Source organism: Citrus sinensis, chromosome 6 (genome assembly GCF_022201045.2).
Source record: "Citrus sinensis cultivar Valencia sweet orange chromosome 6, DVS_A1.0, whole genome shotgun sequence".
NCBI classification, from domain to species: domain Eukaryota; kingdom Viridiplantae; phylum Streptophyta; class Magnoliopsida; order Sapindales; family Rutaceae; genus Citrus; species Citrus sinensis.
Window position 1 is genome coordinate 5,403,641 of NC_068561.1, and position 18,251 is coordinate 5,421,891.

At 34.2% G+C, this 18,251-nt stretch overlaps 2 protein-coding genes across 2 annotated transcripts; one reads left to right on the forward strand and one right to left on the reverse strand.

Moving 5' to 3' along the window:
• Positions 1-3,806: 3,806 nt before the first annotated feature.
• Positions 3,807-5,030, reverse strand: LOC107178811 (uncharacterized). The gene has a single exon (XM_015534415.1). It carries the CDS (start codon positions 5,028-5,030, stop codon positions 3,807-3,809), a length of 1,224 nt encoding a protein of 407 aa, XP_015389901.1.
• Positions 5,031-7,355: 2,325 nt separating this feature from the next.
• Positions 7,356-10,216, forward strand: LOC102611264 (probable serine/threonine-protein kinase PBL25). Its single transcript, XM_006491764.3, has 5 exons — positions 7,356-7,412; positions 8,119-8,325; positions 8,711-8,900; positions 9,004-9,395; positions 9,494-10,216. The coding sequence occupies exons 1-5, from the start codon at positions 7,356-7,358 to the stop codon at positions 10,214-10,216; spliced, it is 1,569 nt and encodes a 522-aa protein (XP_006491827.3).
• The last annotated feature ends 8,035 nt before the right edge of the window (positions 10,217-18,251 follow it).

Here is an 18,251-nt window from a genome sequence, read left to right on the forward strand (position 1 = left end):
CTCAACAATAACACATGGAAGCTTGTACTCTTTCAGCCAGCTAAGAGCCTCCCGGATACCAAGAGCTTCAGCCTCCCTTGCACTAAAAGCACCATGCCTGCCAACACATCTTGCAGCCAAAAACTCACCCTCTGAGTTGCGAATAACACAGCCAAGTCCGATCCTTCCCTGAGATGCAAAAACTGCAGCGTCTACGTTGCACTTAACCCAGCCAAATTCAGGCTTTTCCCAGCTCACAGCCCCATGAGCCAACTAATGCACCCCAGTATCAACAAAGTACAATTGTTTCTTAGCTGTCTGCCATTGATAAAGCAACTGCCCAGCTGAATTAAGCACTTGCAAAACAGAGCCATTTTTCTGGTTCCATATCTTATCATTTCGATGGATCCAAATGCGCCAACAAATCATCATAGCTATATTACAATCATCTGCACTGCAATATGCAAAAATATGCTCCAGCCAAGTCAAGAAAGAGGTGCAGTAGCCAACAAAACCCACAGGAGAAGAGAACCAACAAGTCTTGGCAAAGCTGCACTCGATTAACGCATGCATGACTGTCTCCTCATTGGCATTACACACAGCACACGTGGAAATAATATCCACCCTTCTAGAGAGTAAATTAACAGCAGTAGGCAACACATTTTTGGCAGCCCTCCAAATAAAATTCTTAATTTTACTAGGAACATTCAATCTCCACAGTTTCCTCCACACACCAGCAAACGAATCAGAGGTAATAGGATTTAATAACTTGTAACAGCTGCGTACCGTATAGCATCCGCGAGGGTTGGCCTGCCAGTACCATGCATCATTATCTCTTCTGGAGCTGAGAGGGATTTGTAAGATTAACTCCTTATCCCTTGCATTAAATAGGTCTGACACAACATCAAAATCCCAGATCCGTTGGTTGGGAACCATTAAACAGTCAACAGGTGCTGCAGCAAGCTCCTCATTAAGCTCTGTTGAAATAAAACCATCAGTAATATCGGGCAGCCAAGGGTCATTTCCGATAGAAATATTGTGTCCACTCCCAACCTGCAATCTACTCCCTTGCACTACCACATCCTTGGCAGCTAACATAGACCTCCACACAAAGCTCGGGTTGTGTCCCAAAGAAGCTTTAAGGACAGAAGTTCGCGGAAAGTAGCGAGCTTTCAGCACTTTAGACATAAGAGACTCAGGTCGGGTTAAAATGTGCCATACTTGTTTCCTTAGCAACGCAATATTAAAAGAATGTAACTGCTTAAACCTAAGACCACCATGCCCCTTTGGATTGCACAGATATTTCCACTTCATCCAATTAATCCCCTTGCCACTACTGTGATTGTTGCGCCACCAATATGAATTCATCATCCCTTCTAACTCTCTGCATAAATCTTTTGGCAAAAGATAAACACTTATAGCGTAATTAGGCATTGCAAGAGCTACCGTCTTTAATAAGATTTCTTTGCCAGCCCGTGAGAGCATTTTCGCACTCCATCCTTGAAGTCTCTTCCATACCCTATCCCGAATATAATGGAACACCTCTTTTTTCTTTCTGCCAATGTAAGACGAAAGACCAAGATAAGCTCCATGGTTAGTGGTTGCATTAACCTCCAGAAGCTCACACAGCTGCCAAACGTTGGCCTCGCTTACATTAGCACTGAATGATATTGATGACTTGCTGAAATTAACCACCTGTCCAGCGGCTTTACCATACACTGTCAACACTTGCTTAACCAACGCAGCTTCATTGTGAGTTGCCTTAAAGAAAAGGAAGCTATCGTCAGCAAAAAATAAATGAGATATCATAGGAGCACCTCTCGCAACTTTAACCCCATGCAGTAAACCACTTCGTTCCTGACTTCGAAACAAAGAACTTAACCCCTCCGCACATATAATGAAAAGATACGGGGATAATGGATCTCCTTGGCGAAGTCCTCTACAAGGGATTATTGGCCCAACTTCTTTACCCTCTCGTAGCACACTATAGCGGACTGTTGACACGCAAAGCATAACCAGCTCTACCCATTTAGGATCAAACCCCAGCTTAAGCATCATTGCTTGCAGGAAGCCCTATTCAACCCTGTCGTATGCCTTGGACATATCTATTTTCATAGCCGCTACTCCATGCTTTCCTTGCCTTTTCCGCTTTAAGAAATGCATGATTTCCGCCGAGATTATTATGTTGTCAGTGATGGCTCTACCCGGGACAAAAGCGCTTTGAGAATCTGATATAACCAAATCAAGTACTAATTTCATTCGGTTAGCCAACATTTTGGATATAATTTTATAAAGTACATTACACAGAGCAATTGGCCGCATGTCAGATAAAATTTCAGGCTTTTGATTCTTTGGAATCAACACAAGTGAAGTGTCGTTTAAACCTGCTGGAAAGGAACAGTCTTTTACAAATTGTAAACAAGCCGAAATTACATCCTCACCAACAATGTGCCAGAATCTTTGGTAAAAGGCTGGATTCATGCCGTCTGGCCCAGGAGATTTGTCGGGATGCATATCAAAGAGTGCTTCCTTAACATCCGTGGCAGAGAAAGGGGTTAAGAGCATGGAATTCTGCTCGTTTGTAATTTTTGTCTCCACACAATGAATGACCTCAGCACTATTGCAGCCATTAGATTGAAATAAATTATGGAAATAATTAATGATCACCTCATCAACCTCTTCTACATTGGTGCACCAATCTCCCTGATTGTTTCGAAGATTCCCAAACGAATTTTGCCGTTTCCGGGTTGAAGCCGAGGCATGAAAGTAATGAGTGTTCTTATCTCCCTCTTTTAGCCAAAGCGACTTTGCTCGCTGCTTCCAAAACACTTCATGACCATGTAACAATTCATTATAACGGTTTCTTACCTTCGTGAACTCAGTTATTCCCTTACAATCTCGACGACCCCTTAACAGAGCCATTTGCTTTCGACACTCCAGCTTCCGTTTACGAAAGTCCCGAGCTAGATACCCACCCCAATCCATCAGAGCTGCCCCACAAGATAAAATTTTTTGTTGAATGGAGCTACCAGTAGGAGAAAGCCAATTATTCCGTACAACCTCACAACAATCAATCTCCCGCAACCACACATTTTCAAAACGAAATCTTTTATTTCTCGAAACTGGCCCTGTCGGTTGAAGCTCCAAAAGAATAGGAAGATGATCCGAGCAAGTAGATTCTAAGCTAAATACCTTGGCCTCATTGAAACGGTGTAGCCATGACTCAGACACCAAGGCTCTGTCAAGCCTTTCTTCGACCCACTTATCGGTTCCTCGAGCCCTTTCCCAGGTAAATTGATAGCCAGTAACACCAAGATCAATCAGCTGACAATCAGCAATTGCACTTTGAAATCCCATCAGCTTCTAATTTGGATGAGCAATTCTGCCTCGCTTCTCAGTAGCCGCTAGTAAGTCATTAAAGTCACCTATGCAAACCCACGGAAGATTAGACGACCCAGCCAATAAGCGGAGCAAATCCCACGATTCACGGCGCCGGCTAGACTCCGGAAACCCATAAAAACCAGTCAACCTCCACTTTCCCAGCTCCGGCACTTCCACCTCAACATCAATGAAATTAGTCGCATATTTTAACAGAGTAACACTGCTGGGAGCCTTCCATAAGAGTGCAAGCCCACCGCTCCGACCCATTCTTTCAACAACAAAAAGCCCATCATAATTTAATTGCCTTTTAATACTCTCTAATTTACTTCTACTGCACAAAGTTTCAATAAGAAAAATAAAAGATGGTTTCCTGCTCATGACCAATTCTGTTAGCATCCGAACTGTCCGTGGTTGGCCCAATCCACGGCAGTTCCAGCTTAAGGTACTCATTGACCTCGGTGGGCCTGAATTACAGGTCCCACCGCTAGTCCATTTTTTGAGCCCAATTGAAACTCTCCAGACTGAGATGTGCCTTCCCCATCAAAGCCCCCAATGTGTGGAATCTGATCTTGTGATCTCCTTCTTTTAGCCTCGCTAACAACAAGCCCAGACTCTAATTCTTCCACATTTTCCTTTTCACGACTAAAATGAGCTAGCTCTTCTGTTGACTTTCCTTTGGAATTATTTCCTTTTGTAGCTTTCTCACCACCTTCCTGGAATGGTACCATAATCCCCGCGTGTTTGCCAATAATCAAACTACTTGGCACGGCAACTCCGGATTTATTGGTATTACCCGAATCAACTTGCATGGCAACTGCTTGATTCGTGGACTTTCCATCTTCCTTCTCAGACTGTGTTGGCGGCACCGATCGCAGCCATCGATCGCCATAATTCAGTGTAGATCTCCTAGTCGGTGCTTTCAACCAATGCCCATAAGGTTTGTCTAGACCACCATACGGAGACTCATACAGCTTTGGGCATTGTTTTTCAGTATGCCCCAATAATCCACAGATGAAGCAAAAAATATTCAGCCGCTCGTATTTAAAATCAATCCAAAGCCAATCACCACCTGCTTTCTTCAGCTTCATTCTTCGTTTCAGAGGTTTTCGCACATCTGTAGTCACCCGAATTCGCATGTAATTTTTCCAAATACCCATCAAATTATTCTCATCCGACGCCACAAAGACTCCAATGTAGCTTCCAATATCCTTCAAGATTTTCTCCGACATGAACCCAACTGGTAAGTTGTACACTTGAATCCAGAATGAGGTAAAAAAGAGTGGAATATTTTGCGGTTGCTCATTCTCTTCCAGTCGTTTAACAAGTAAAATGTGTTGATCAAATGTCCAAGGGCCCGATTCCAACACCCTTTTAACATCAATTTCATGAAAGAATTGAAATAGAAAAAGAGTAGGGGATAAATCTCGAATGCAAACCCCCTTACCAGGACGCCACAGTGAGGCCATGGTGTGTTTCATAGCCGCAAAATTTATCACTTTATCCGTGAGGAATCGACCTACCAAACAGAAACGGGAATCAATTCTCTCCTTGCCATCACCAATCTCCTCATCCCCGACCACAATTAATCCACCTTCCTCCTCCTCTTCGAGTGATATATTAGCATACCCTCGATTAACATCATGCTCCAGTGAGGCATCATTAGCAGCCATTATGTAGGAGAAAGAAAAGACAAACGAAACTAAGACTCCACTAATAACTTGTCATGCAGACAAGACAATCAAACTTGTCCCAGAGACAAGACTTTTGTGTGAATTTTTTTTAGCCAATGTCCTTGTTGACAATGACCATCTGCATTCTTGTAGTTGAGAGTGTCTCAGATACCATCTATAATCTACATATTAACAAGGGACCTTGCTACGTTACAGATTCTGTATGTAACGCAGCAAATGAGGAGCATCCACGCGTTGCAGGAGAGAGGAAAAGTTGTTGGAACTTAGCTGATACAAGACTAATTTTCATTGAGCTGTTACATACAGAGTCTGTAACGTAGTTTTGTCCATTAACAAGATATTATCTACTTCAAACTTCACATCATAGTTTTAGTTTTGATATGGCCCAAGCCCATCCAAAAGCTCTGTTGCCAGTGTACGAGATGTCATCTCTTGTAAGATCATTACCAACATCCTTTCCAAGTGATGTGAGAGGTCACTCAATCCTATACTAGACCCAAGCCCCCAAACAAAGATACTTAAATTAGTATAATATATTAGTGTAAAGCATTATTTAATTAAGGTGAGAAGTTGTAAATTGTATTATTTATTCTCAATATTTATACATGAGCAATAGATCTATGCCGAGAAATTATTTTAAAGATGAAGATTCTAATTATATCATGCTTTAGACCAATGAGACACATCCTATGGATTGAAATAACTCTACTTCGAAGGAAGATAATTACCCAAGTGAGATCTGAATGTTGAATTATTTGGTTTACCCTCGGATTAAATAAAAAGTGTTTACAAATAATTTTATTCTTATTTAAAATTATTTTCATAGCTAATTATTATAAAAATATATTTAACATAATTAAATAAATTTATTTATTTTATCAAATTATTAACTTGAGAATATTTCTAGCAAGTTGATTTTATGAAAATAAATATTTAGAGAGCGCAAGTATTAAATTAAATTTAGGAAGTGACATTAAAAAAAAAAACCTTTTTAAATATATAAAAAATAAACTTTTTGACTTATGACAGCATTTTCAAAACTCACGCAAAAAATAAATAAATAAATAAATTAGAAGCAAAGTTTGTATGCGTTTTAGAGAAGTGAAATAGTTCCACCGGAGCCCAAATTTAGGCTTTGAGAGCACCAGCATATCGCTGAGCTTGTTATCTAATGGTTGCTCAATCATTATAAAGATTCACAACAAATATAAATTTCAACCATCTCAACTCATGTTTATCAAATAATACAAATAAAAAATTGTCCCACTATTCCCTTTGTGGCATCATGCAACTACAGTTTTTTTAAAATTAGATTAAAGAGTACAAAAATTGATTACAATTCAATGTCTTCGGGACCTGTATACATCTAGCAGAATGGTCTCTGGAATTTTGGAATTAAAGAAAGTAATCGAAAAATAAACTTTCACACCCATATAGAGATTTGAATCCTCAAACTAAAGGATGAGATAAAAGATGTGTCTAACCATCTCAACTAAGAAGTTTTGCTCAAATCCCATTACCACCTTCAATACATTAAAATGACAAATTTCTTTTCTTTTACCGTATTTTCTTTTTGTTTTTGGAATATAAATAAGTTATGCTGAAGCAGTGATGAAATTCGAATTGTGGTGATTAATCAAATTGATCGAAACCAGGACTTGAATGATTGGTCAACTTGTGTAAAAAAATAGAATAATTACTAAATATGGAAAAAAAAATTCTGTAGATTTGTTTAATCCTTACCTGCACAGACTTAAAGATACAGAATTGGACTTGAAAACCAACTCAGTAAGACTTTTAGAAATGATAGCTAATATTCATCCTGTACCTATTCTAAATTTAAACCAATAACTGATCAATGAAAAATTAAAAAGAGCGTTCACACGAAATCGAAGGTGTCACAAATAGGGTAGCAAGGGTGTAAACAAAATAATCATAAATAAAAATACCAGAAACAGCATGTCTAACAGAATTTTGAATATCCACTAGTTTGTAATTCAATGCTGTCTTTTTACAACGATGGAAACGAAACATTCCAAATTGTCCACTCAATTCTCCTCAATTTTCTCCCAAAGAATTAATGTTGTATCTTCCTCTTCTCCTTCTTGTTTGTGCCATAATGCGTTATTATTGATCTTCGCATGTTAATCTTGTTAATTGCTTTTTCCGATTCATCTTCGAGCTCCAACGGATAGAGGGATCCTTCCATTTTCCCCGGGGAGGGAGATCCTCTGCAAAATCGAATCACCATTTTTCATCTCCCTCCCTAATTTTTCAATTATTTGATTATTTTATCGATAAAAGATGAATTGCTTTCCATGTTTCCAGTCACAAAAAAGCAAGAAAGCAAATAAAAATTATGTGGAACGTTCATTACCTCCTCGCGATGAATGCAAAGAGCCCGGTATGCCCTTATATTCAATCTCAATGACTAATGTTCATGTTTTGACCAAAATTCTAGAGACCAAGTCGTTTCAAACAATCCACCTTGTTAGGAGTCTAGAAAGGAAATACATTACACGACGACTATCGGCTTAAGTTTTGGGATTAACGGCGAGCACTGATCGAAAGAGTGTAATTATATTCAAGATAATTTTGGATATAATTTCAATTATGTAAGCAAAACCAGCATTATGCATTTTTAGGATTCAAGTTTTTAGTTTAATGTAGAAAAGGTTGGGCGCAGTATAACTTAAAGGAAAAAGGACCAGAATTATATATTACTTTTATAAGCATAGCGTCACTGAAATCTAATCCAAGCTTTTTGAATCAACTCCAGCGATTCTATGAGTTGAACGAATCGGCATACATAACATTATCTACCATTAAAATAACATGATTATCATCATCAATACATATTCCGGTCAGTGCCAATATTTTGATAATTTGTTAAAGAAAATCAAGAAGATGCAAATCAAAATGTCCCATGTCCCTTTTTTTTTATTTTTTTTGAGAGAGTGCGTATCAATTTGAAGATAATAAATTTGGGAGCGCATATCATCATCATCATCATTATTATTACTACTGTTATTATTCTTGTTGTATATTGTCTTCTTTTGGTTCAGAGAGCAAGAAGCAAAAGCAACCGCCAGCACCACCAGCAGCTATACACAGAAATGAAGGAACAAAACAAGATGAAACTAAAAATATAAACGCACAAACATTCACCTTCCGTGAGTTAGCCGCTGCAACAAAGAATTTCCGTCAGGAATGTCTGTTGGGTGAAGGGGGATTCGGAAGAGTCTATAAAGGGACGCTTCAGTCTAACGGTCAGGTAATTTAATCTATTATTAACATTTTTTTTATACATTTGACTTCTCTATTTACTCCTGTTTCTTTTATATATATATATAGAGAGAGAGAGAGAAAGAGAGAGAGAGAGGGTCGTGCCTAGTAAGGATGTTTGGGTTTACAACAATCAGAGTTGTACAACATTGTACAGTTATTTTACAATACTGTATAACTCTGATTCTAGTTCAAATCCAAATATTGTAAAATTCAGACGTCCAAACTTGAGCACCATTATAACATATAAATTTATATTCACATTTTGTTAAATTTTGGACGAGAGAGTTGGTAGACCGTACTGGTTTCCAGGTGGAGTTTAATACATAATTTGCTTCACTACAATGCATGGTGAATATATTATATATACACAGGTTGTGGCAGTGAAACAACTAGACAGGAATGGAATGCAAGGAAACAAAGAATTTCTTGTTGAAGTCTTGATGCTGAGCCTTCTACACCATCCAAATCTGGTCAATTTAATTGGATATTGTGCTGATGGAGATCAGAGGCTTTTGGTTTATGAATTTATGTCTGGAGGTTCCGTGGATGATCATTTACTAGGTATGCATACTTTGTTGAATCCTCTAATATGTAAAGCATCAGAGTCAATGTTTCGTGTCCAAAAAACACATACTAATTCCATCAGTTAGTTTTAATTTTATAGATGTAAATGAAACAAAGAAACCATTAGATTGGACAACAAGAATGAAAATAGCATCGGGTGCCGCTCAAGGACTGGAGTACTTGCATGATAAGGCCAACCCACCAGTAATTTACCGCGATTTGAAATCATCAAACATCTTGTTAGGTGCAAATTTGGATCCAAAGCTCTCCGATTTTGGATTAGCCAAGCTTGGCCCTCAAGGGGAGAAAATGAATGTTACATCGAGAGTAATGGGAACCTATGGCTATTGTGCTCCAGAATATGCGAGATCGGGTGAACTCACCGTTAAATCAGATGTATACAGTTTTGGAGTTATTTTACTAGAGCTCATCACTGGAAGAAGAGTCATCGACACTACGAGACCAGTAGATGAACAAAATCTAATAGCTTGGGTAACAAGTTATCATCTACTCTTGTAATCAGACAGCAATTAAAACAATGTGTTCGGTCGGTGCTTGCATGATTTATTCACTGTTTTGTGTTTTAACAGGCACAACCCATATTCAGAGATCCAAAAAGGTTTCCAGATATGGCAGATCCTCTACTTAGAAAACAATTCCCGGAAAAAGGTTTGAATGAAGCGGTGGCAATAGCAGCAATGTGTCTACAAGAGGAAGCAGGGGCGCGTCCATTGATGAGTGATGTTGTGACAGCTCTAAGTTTCCTTTCAAATTCTAAGGAGCCTATCCCTGATCCGATCATCCCATCTGACGAGGATGAATACAGTGGTTCTGATGAAGATGGCTCAGAATATTATAATGAAGATAATGGATCACACTCAGAGGGATATTCTTCAGATGGCCATCAAAAAAATGAAAACACCTATGACAACGACAATGCAAGAAGTGTTAGAGAAAGTGAAAATTTGGAATCATCTAATAATTCTGGAAGCAACCCAGAAAGGATTGCTTCGTCACGAGGTCAAGTCAGCGGCAACTTGATAAATTCAAAGGAAATAGGACCTTCAAGGAAAAAGAGCAGCAAGAAATCACATCATTGCTTAAGCCAGAAGGTATCACCAAACGAAAATGAAAGGAGATCTTCACGCAGTAAATCACTTTCTGCACTAAACAAAAAGAAATCCAAAAATACAAATCGTAAGACTAGCAAGAAATTAGCGGACGGAAGTGCTTTACCAAGTCAAGTAAGCAGCAGAGAATCACCAAACGAAATAGCAGCATCAACACGTCAAGCAGTGGAAGCAAATGGATAATTTAGCGGCAGATAGCAGAACATCTGGTGATGTAAAGTATTTCTGAGTCCTGAAAAGCAACGGGGAATCACTGGATGGAAGCACTTTTTAATCATAAAAATTTCTAAATAACTGCAGCCATCAGCATAAATACACACTTTTTTAACTTGATTGTATTTTAGAATGGTTCATTTTCATTTTTACTTCACACGCTTTTAAACAAGCATTCTGTCCCCCGTATCAATAGGAAGTCAAAAAGAAATTATATATTTTTGTGTGTTGCTTTAACTTCAAAATATTTCATTGCTCTTCATTTCTTCAAATGTTGTACCTTAATTTTGCTCGCCTATTCATCCTGCCAATATATTCTAACAAGAAATTTAGATTCAGCGTTGAGCTAGCCTTTTTATTAACTTTTTAGAAATAAACACGTGATAGTGATTGAATAAAAATATAAAACTAATTAAATCTTAACCGTATATTACTATAAATAATCATCATAGATTTTGTCACGATGTCTACATAGCACGTAAATTCCCTTAAAAATAAACACTTATCTATGATTTAGTCACATATCATATGATAATTTAAAGAAAGAATTTTTCATTTATGCTATATATTTTTTACAATATTATTAATGAGATTGTTCTAGACCCTTGGATTTGAATATTTTAATCTTTGTTGTTAGCTCAATTAAGTAGATAAATAATTAGTTATTTAATAAACAATAGGTAACCTTTAAAATTAAGTTCATGAATTCAAATTAAATAAAGATACTTCTGAATTCATTACGAAAGAGACAAGTTGTGATCCATTATTTTTAAAAATTTATAAAGAATTTATATATTTTTATTTATACAAATATTTTACACCATTGTTCAAAATTTAAGTGTATATTTATTACATTATTGATGCTGTAAAAAAAAAAAAAATAGCACCATAGAGAGATCCTTTGAAAAATTGCTAAAGTATTGCCTAGACTCTAGTGCAGGTACATGCACCTGGGATTTAGCAATTAACATATATTTTATGCAAAATTTAGGTACTCTTTTTTTTTTTTTTTTACTTAATGACTTAATTTACTTAGAGCATGTTTGAGATTGTTTTAGATTGTCAAATAATCACTTACAATAAAATCTCTATAATTTAATACTTGATAAATTAACAACTTCTACATAATAATTTTTCGCAGTTCCGACTTGGGATAAAGGACTAAATTAATAAGATAATTTTTTTTTTGAAAACCTTCATACAACTTTGTGGTCCCATTCATATCATAAATTAATAATTTTCTAAAATTACAAATATAATTTTTATGATATTTTATTAAATAAAATATAACTCTATTGATACTTCTTTTTATTGAAATTTAAATATAGTTGGATCGCATCTCTAATTTTACTTATTGCTTCTGGATGTCTAAGGGTTGAATTATAAAATTACAAGAATTTTAAATTCTTTTGTTAATTTAATTCATATTTAGTGGATTAATTCATTTTCAACAGAGTAGATTAGTAAAATACAATAAATTTTTAGTTGATTAAAGTATGTGTTCATTGAATTGTGTATGCTCTTTGTAAATTAATAAATTATTAATTTATCAGTTAATTGATACTCTTTAAATTAAAATGTTTTGCATAGACACGATATTATTAATTTATAAAGGTTTTATTGTATTAGACAATCCAACACCCAAAATATTTGATAAACACTTTCTAAAATAGATTATTTGAAAATTTAATTCTCAAGTAATTCATTTTTGTACTAAACCTTAAAAGTTGTTGGGAGAAACTTTTGGAAGTAAGATTTTTCTATGATCTGATTTTGTAATATATCATACAAAATTATCGTCATCTTAAAAACATATTTCCAAACATACCCTAAACAAAAATAAGTTAATTTATTTCTAACTAAAATTTTTAAATAAAAATCGATAAGCCATCGTTGGCTTCGGGTAATTTCATCCGATGACATTGTCTGCTTCTAATGAAATACTGTTAACATGACATCCCTCATGTATTTAGATTCAAAATTGTTCGCCCTACACAATGATGATGGAATCGTCAGCGAAACGAAATTGGTGGCCGTGCACGAACCTTCAAAAGTAAAGCGGCCACCACGACTCCATTATATAGAGGCCAACGAAGGTGAGCCATCACCAACATCTGATAGAATGGCAAAATCCAACCTAGATTCAAGCGGTTTTACAACATGAGCCACCGCCATTGATCGACTGCCTCATGGTTTCCACACACACTTGGATGACTCATGATCCTCCATCAAGCCTCCTACGCTAACAGCAATTCTACCATTGAGTAGATAACAAGATTCTCAATCTAATGGCACCTATTTTGTGAACTTATGTCAATAATTAATATCGCTGTTACGATGATCTTGGCGACAAAAATTTACTTTTTTTACGATATTAATTTTTTAGACATACGTGAGCTTCCACAAAAATTAATATATACATTTTTTGTTTTTATTTTATTTTTGAGTTTAATTTGATAATTTAATTTTTTATTAATATCCAAAAAAGAAATATTATTGTAAAAGTGTAATATTGTAAAAACAAGTTAAAAATAATAAAAAATAATGGCATGAGTGTCAATATTTAGTAGCAGGGACGTTTTGAGGTGTTTTTAAAAATACAAGGACTAAATGGACACTAACCTCATAATATAGGGACTAAACAAGCTTTTACCCTACTTATTGAATAAATTTTTTTTGGCTAATCAAACAAGTTCTTCATTTGTTAATTAAAGATTATTTGGTACATATTTGATAATTGCTTAATAATTATTTGAAATCTGGATAAAATTTCATTTTTTAATACAAAATAAGGACATTTTAGTTATTGTATATAGACACCATATATTTAGGTTCAATTTATCGAACATGCATACCAAATTTATTGTAAAGTTACTGTTTCATAATCTATGTTTACCAACCATGTTATGAATTTATTTAGAAAGCTGATTATTTTGAAATCTAAAAGTGATTCATTGAGTTAGATTTCAATAAATTTGTTTTATGTTAAAATCCAGCGCCATTGTTGCTGGCCTTAGTTCTTCAAGCTGAAATTCAACCATTAAAGCATTATCATTGCAGCAATTAGCAGAAGACGAAGAAACTGAGAAAATAGTAAATGGACAGAAATGGAGAAAGGAGATGAAAGGCGAAAAAAATTGTTTTATTAATGTTGAGTTTTGCACATGAGCACGTGTGTGGTCATGAATAAAAAAGAAAAGGAACAGAATTATGAATTTATAGCTTACAGTGCTAACTTTTATTAATGTTAAAAATAAACATATTTGTAATAATTTTTAAAATGTAATTCTTTCATCAGGTAGGGATTGAATAAAATGTTTAATCTTACATAACTCTTAAAATTAGTAAAACCTAAGTATTCACGAAAAACTTGTTGCTAAAAATAATATTATCCAACACACATTCATTGTTTTTATTATTTTCAATCATGTTTATCAAACGCTTGTTACTCTTTTCATACTTATGATACATATACAAAAATAATACGAAATATTGTTTAAATTCAAAATATAGTAACTCCAAAATACCATTTTCATTTTCGTTTTCATTTTTGTTTTGACAAAATAACAATTCAAAATAATATTGTCTTAATTTTAATGGGTTAAGTGATTAAGTTTGTTTTTCAACTTAACGAAAATTTTCAGTTATTAAATTATTAAGTTATTAAGGCAATTTTTTTAAGTTTTTACTTAATCTTAAAAGTCCAAATGACATCATAAAAAGATATTCTCCAAAATATCCATATCTAATTAATTAATTTTCATACATTCCTAAATAAAATATGAGTAATGATACAGCCACAAACTCTTGTACAAATTTATTTTGTACAAACTGATGTGGCATGATAAGATTGGTTGAATTAAACATCACTTGGCCCACATGATTTGTTTTTATTAATTTATATTTTCATTCAACCAATGAATTAATGCCACGTCAGTTTGTACAAAATAAGTTTGTACAAGAGTTTGCGGCTGTATCATTACTCATAAAATATATCAATTAGTATAATTATCCATCTCCATAACTTGTGACAATATAGTGATAGGCTAATATTATTTTTATCATTTTATTTTCTTCAAATTACCATTATTTATTTTATAACTTTTTATGAAAGTTTTTCAAATAAAAACATCATAAACTATAATAAAATTGATTAACATGTTCTCATTTAGAATATTAAATGGTCGTATTCAATTAAATATGAATTTTGTTGTGATAAAATATTCCTTATTTATGTTCTTTGAGATGTTTATTATTTGGTTAATATTTCTAATTTAAAAGCACACAAATGTAAAAATATTGGTTTTCAGATTTTTTAGTTAAAAAATAAAATAATATAATACTTATTTTTAGCGATTCAAACAAAACAAATGTTATTTAGATTCAGACATGTTAGCTCTATTTAGAGTTTAAACTAACACAAATCTATTCATATTTTGGACAAAAGAATAAACCCCACCTTAGTGTATAATTAGCGCCTGTGCAATATTAGAGATGGAATATGGGCCAAACCTGAGACTGACTCGACCATTAATTGTTGACTTAAGCTCAAGTTTCGGAAAAGCTTAGGCCTATTTGGATCGAGCTTTTTTCGAGCCTGGAATTTTTTTTTAAATGAATTCTTAATATTATTTTTTAAGAATGAATTCTTAGAAGTTAAAAAAATGAAAAGTTCATAAGAGTAAAAATTTAAAATGCTGTTAGTGGCCTTTGGGTTTTGGCCTTAACATTTTACTTGTAAATGGTTGCATTAAGAATTAAAATAAATGTATTTAAAAAATAAATATAACAATTTCAGATTAATAACTTGCCGCGGCCTGAACTGAGCCTAAAAATTTTAAAGAGTAATGCTTTTCATTGCCCTTTAAAATTCATATGAAATCTTATTTCATGCAACCATAATTCTATTATTAGAGAAAACTATATAAAATAGACTATTATAAACTTAATTAAACTAAAATATCTTTACAAACTTGGCTATCTTTAAATCTTAATATACGATATAATTTTTTATAAACTCAAAATAATTGTGAATCAATGAAGGAATAATATACGTAATAATAAATATTTTGTTATAAAAAAGCATGTTTACAAATTAATTAATTTATTCTAGATGATGGTAAAATTTAATTAAAATTTTATTGTAATTTGTTTGTCTTTTTTTTGTAATTTTCATCAAAGAAAGAGCAATACATATAAAAAATATTAAATTTTATAATAATTTTAAAATTGGCTAGAAGCTAAACTCAATTTGAAATTTAGATTCCAGGTTGAGCGAAGCAGAACTGAGCCAAATTGCGTTCAAAATCAGTCGTTTCACCAAATTTTGCCTCTCATAAATGTTAGGGGTGTTCGTGGATTGGATTTTGCGGATTGGATATCAATCCGTATCCGATCCACGATTTTACGGATTATAAATTTTCAATTTAATCTAATCCAATCCACGGATTGGTTAAATTCAATTCAAATCCAATTCATACATCTACGGATTTAACCCAATCCATCATTTTGCAGATTGTTTTGTGGATTAAAATTTTTTTCATTCTATCCAATCCATGAACTAATAAAATAAAAAAATTTAATATAAAAATAATTTTGCTACCAGTCAAATTCAAAATTGAATAAGATTTAAATAAATTAATTATTTAAATAAAGTTAGAATAATACATTCACTACTAGAAAAACAGGCTACTATGACAGAATTTTTGTGATAGATATTAGAAAATTAGGCATTTATCACAAAAATATGACACATATGTGATAGAATTTTCATATATCAATAAGGCATGATAGATTTGTGATAGTTTCTTTATCTGTCACTTACACATGATAGCATATTATATAGTAATGAAACGATGAGTTTAAGATTGGCCAATCTGGGCATTAAACGACACCGTGTCTTGAAACCTTTAAAAAAAATTCTAAGTGTTGGACACTCCTTTGAACTTCACATAGAAAACCCTAATTTCTACATCCAAACCGAATCACACAAAAATACACCATCACACTTGCCGACAACAAATTGCTGTTGTTCGTCTTTGTCGTCATCTTCATCCCCACTCCACAGCTTGCTGGCTATTCCCATTTCCCTTTTATAGCTTGAACAACTGATCTTCTTCAAGTTCGAGCCACTGTTACTGACTTCTTTCGGGAGAGGTAAGTGATTAGTTCTTTTTTTTTTTTTTTTGAAGAGACAACAATCACCATAAATTTATCAAAATTCCTAAAATTATGCCAAAAAAAATAAAGCCGCTCCATGGCCTTATAGGACTGACTTCGAGTTCGTGGACTAACGTGCCAATGACTCCGCTTTATGGCCTTCGTGGAACGATTCCGTGACACGTGAGTGGCAGTGTGCTATTTACGTGGAGTCGGATCGGAGAAGATTGTACTACGAGGAGTTGGCGACGTGAGAAAGACAGCGAGTTAGCTACTACATCTTCGAATTAGGATAAAATTTTGGCAGAATTTGAGCTGAAATTTAGTGGGTTTTGAGTGGTAAGACGAGGTTTTGAGAGAGGAAAATGAGTGTTTGGCTGGCGAGAAAGTGAGAGAAATTTTTTTAGTGTGGAGTGATGGCTTCTCTGTTTTTACTTCTTCATTGTTCTTTATTGAGTAGATGGTGGCGATACAAACTTTTAACATTGTTTACTTAATTAATTGGATAACAATCTTACATGACTGTTATGATTTATCAGATAAATCAGTTAGAGAAGAATGGAGATGTTGTTGCTCAGGCACGAGCAATTACAGCAGTCTAGACATTCTGCCCCGTCTTTCTTTCAAATTTGTTGGCACACTAATAATTTCCTTAGTGACAAGTTAACCAAATTTAGAGGTATATGTGATTTTGATTTGACTTACTCTTAATGAAATACAATTAAGGAATTTTTCTATTGTTTCTAGGCCTTTTGGAGAGTTCGGATTGAAGCAAAGTTTGCCTTAGCTAATACAACATCTAAGGTATTGTTATTATTCTCACCTTTATTTATTAAATATATTGAGCACATGGTAGGTCCACCAAAATGTATGCAAAATCTATTCACCAGAGGTATTTGTATAAAGTGAATTTTTGTGAGAGACTATTCTTCAACTGTGAAAACTACTTTGGTATTTCTCAAACCCATTACAATTGATTGGTGCTTGTGTTTTTCTATTAGAAAGATATCTTCTGTAAAATCTTTGTGAACTACATTTTTGGAAATGCAAATGCTTTGTGTGGTGGTGATTGTGCTTATTTGCTTGGTCTTCTAGCATTTCAGTGAAATGATTTATTTTGACTTGTGCTTATGACTAACTTCTTGACAGAGAAACTAGGCCATTTATGGATGCACTGATATGAATCCTATAATTTTTCTCTTAATTGACATGTTGAACTTTTTGGAAGATATTTTTTTTATTTGATTTGTCACGTATTGTGCTTTATTAGTTGGAAATGTTTTGGTTTGTGGACCATGTTGCACTTACCAGTTCTCAATATTGATATATGATATATACGCACTATTGTACTGGAAATTGATTGAGTTGGTTTGCTCCATCTGGTGAAATTTTATAAAAGTCAAAGGTTTGATGAGAATATTGGACTCCCCAAGTGAGAATCTATCTAAGTTTGAAATTGTTCTGATATCGTTGCTGCAGCACTTTGTTAACTTTTTTGTTTTCTGCTGATCATTCCAGGGCAAATGATATCCGTGATTTTTCAGAGTATCTGTTCTTGAGGTAATGCCTTGAGGTAAGGTATGTAATGAGTTTTGTGAAGTGGGATGTGATAATAATTTTTCCCTTGCTTCATGTGATGAAATCGCACATAATTTTCCCTTGCTTTATGTGATGAAATCTTTAGGTGGTTTGTTTATTTAGTGTTTTTCTATTTCTTTTTATATGATAATTTTCATAGTTCTAGAGCAAGTCTTTCTCTAGTCATTTTGAAACACTTCCACATGCTGCTTCTTAGCCAAGATTGTCTTGCCCTAATGAACAAGTTAAATGGATTTGCGTTGCTTGA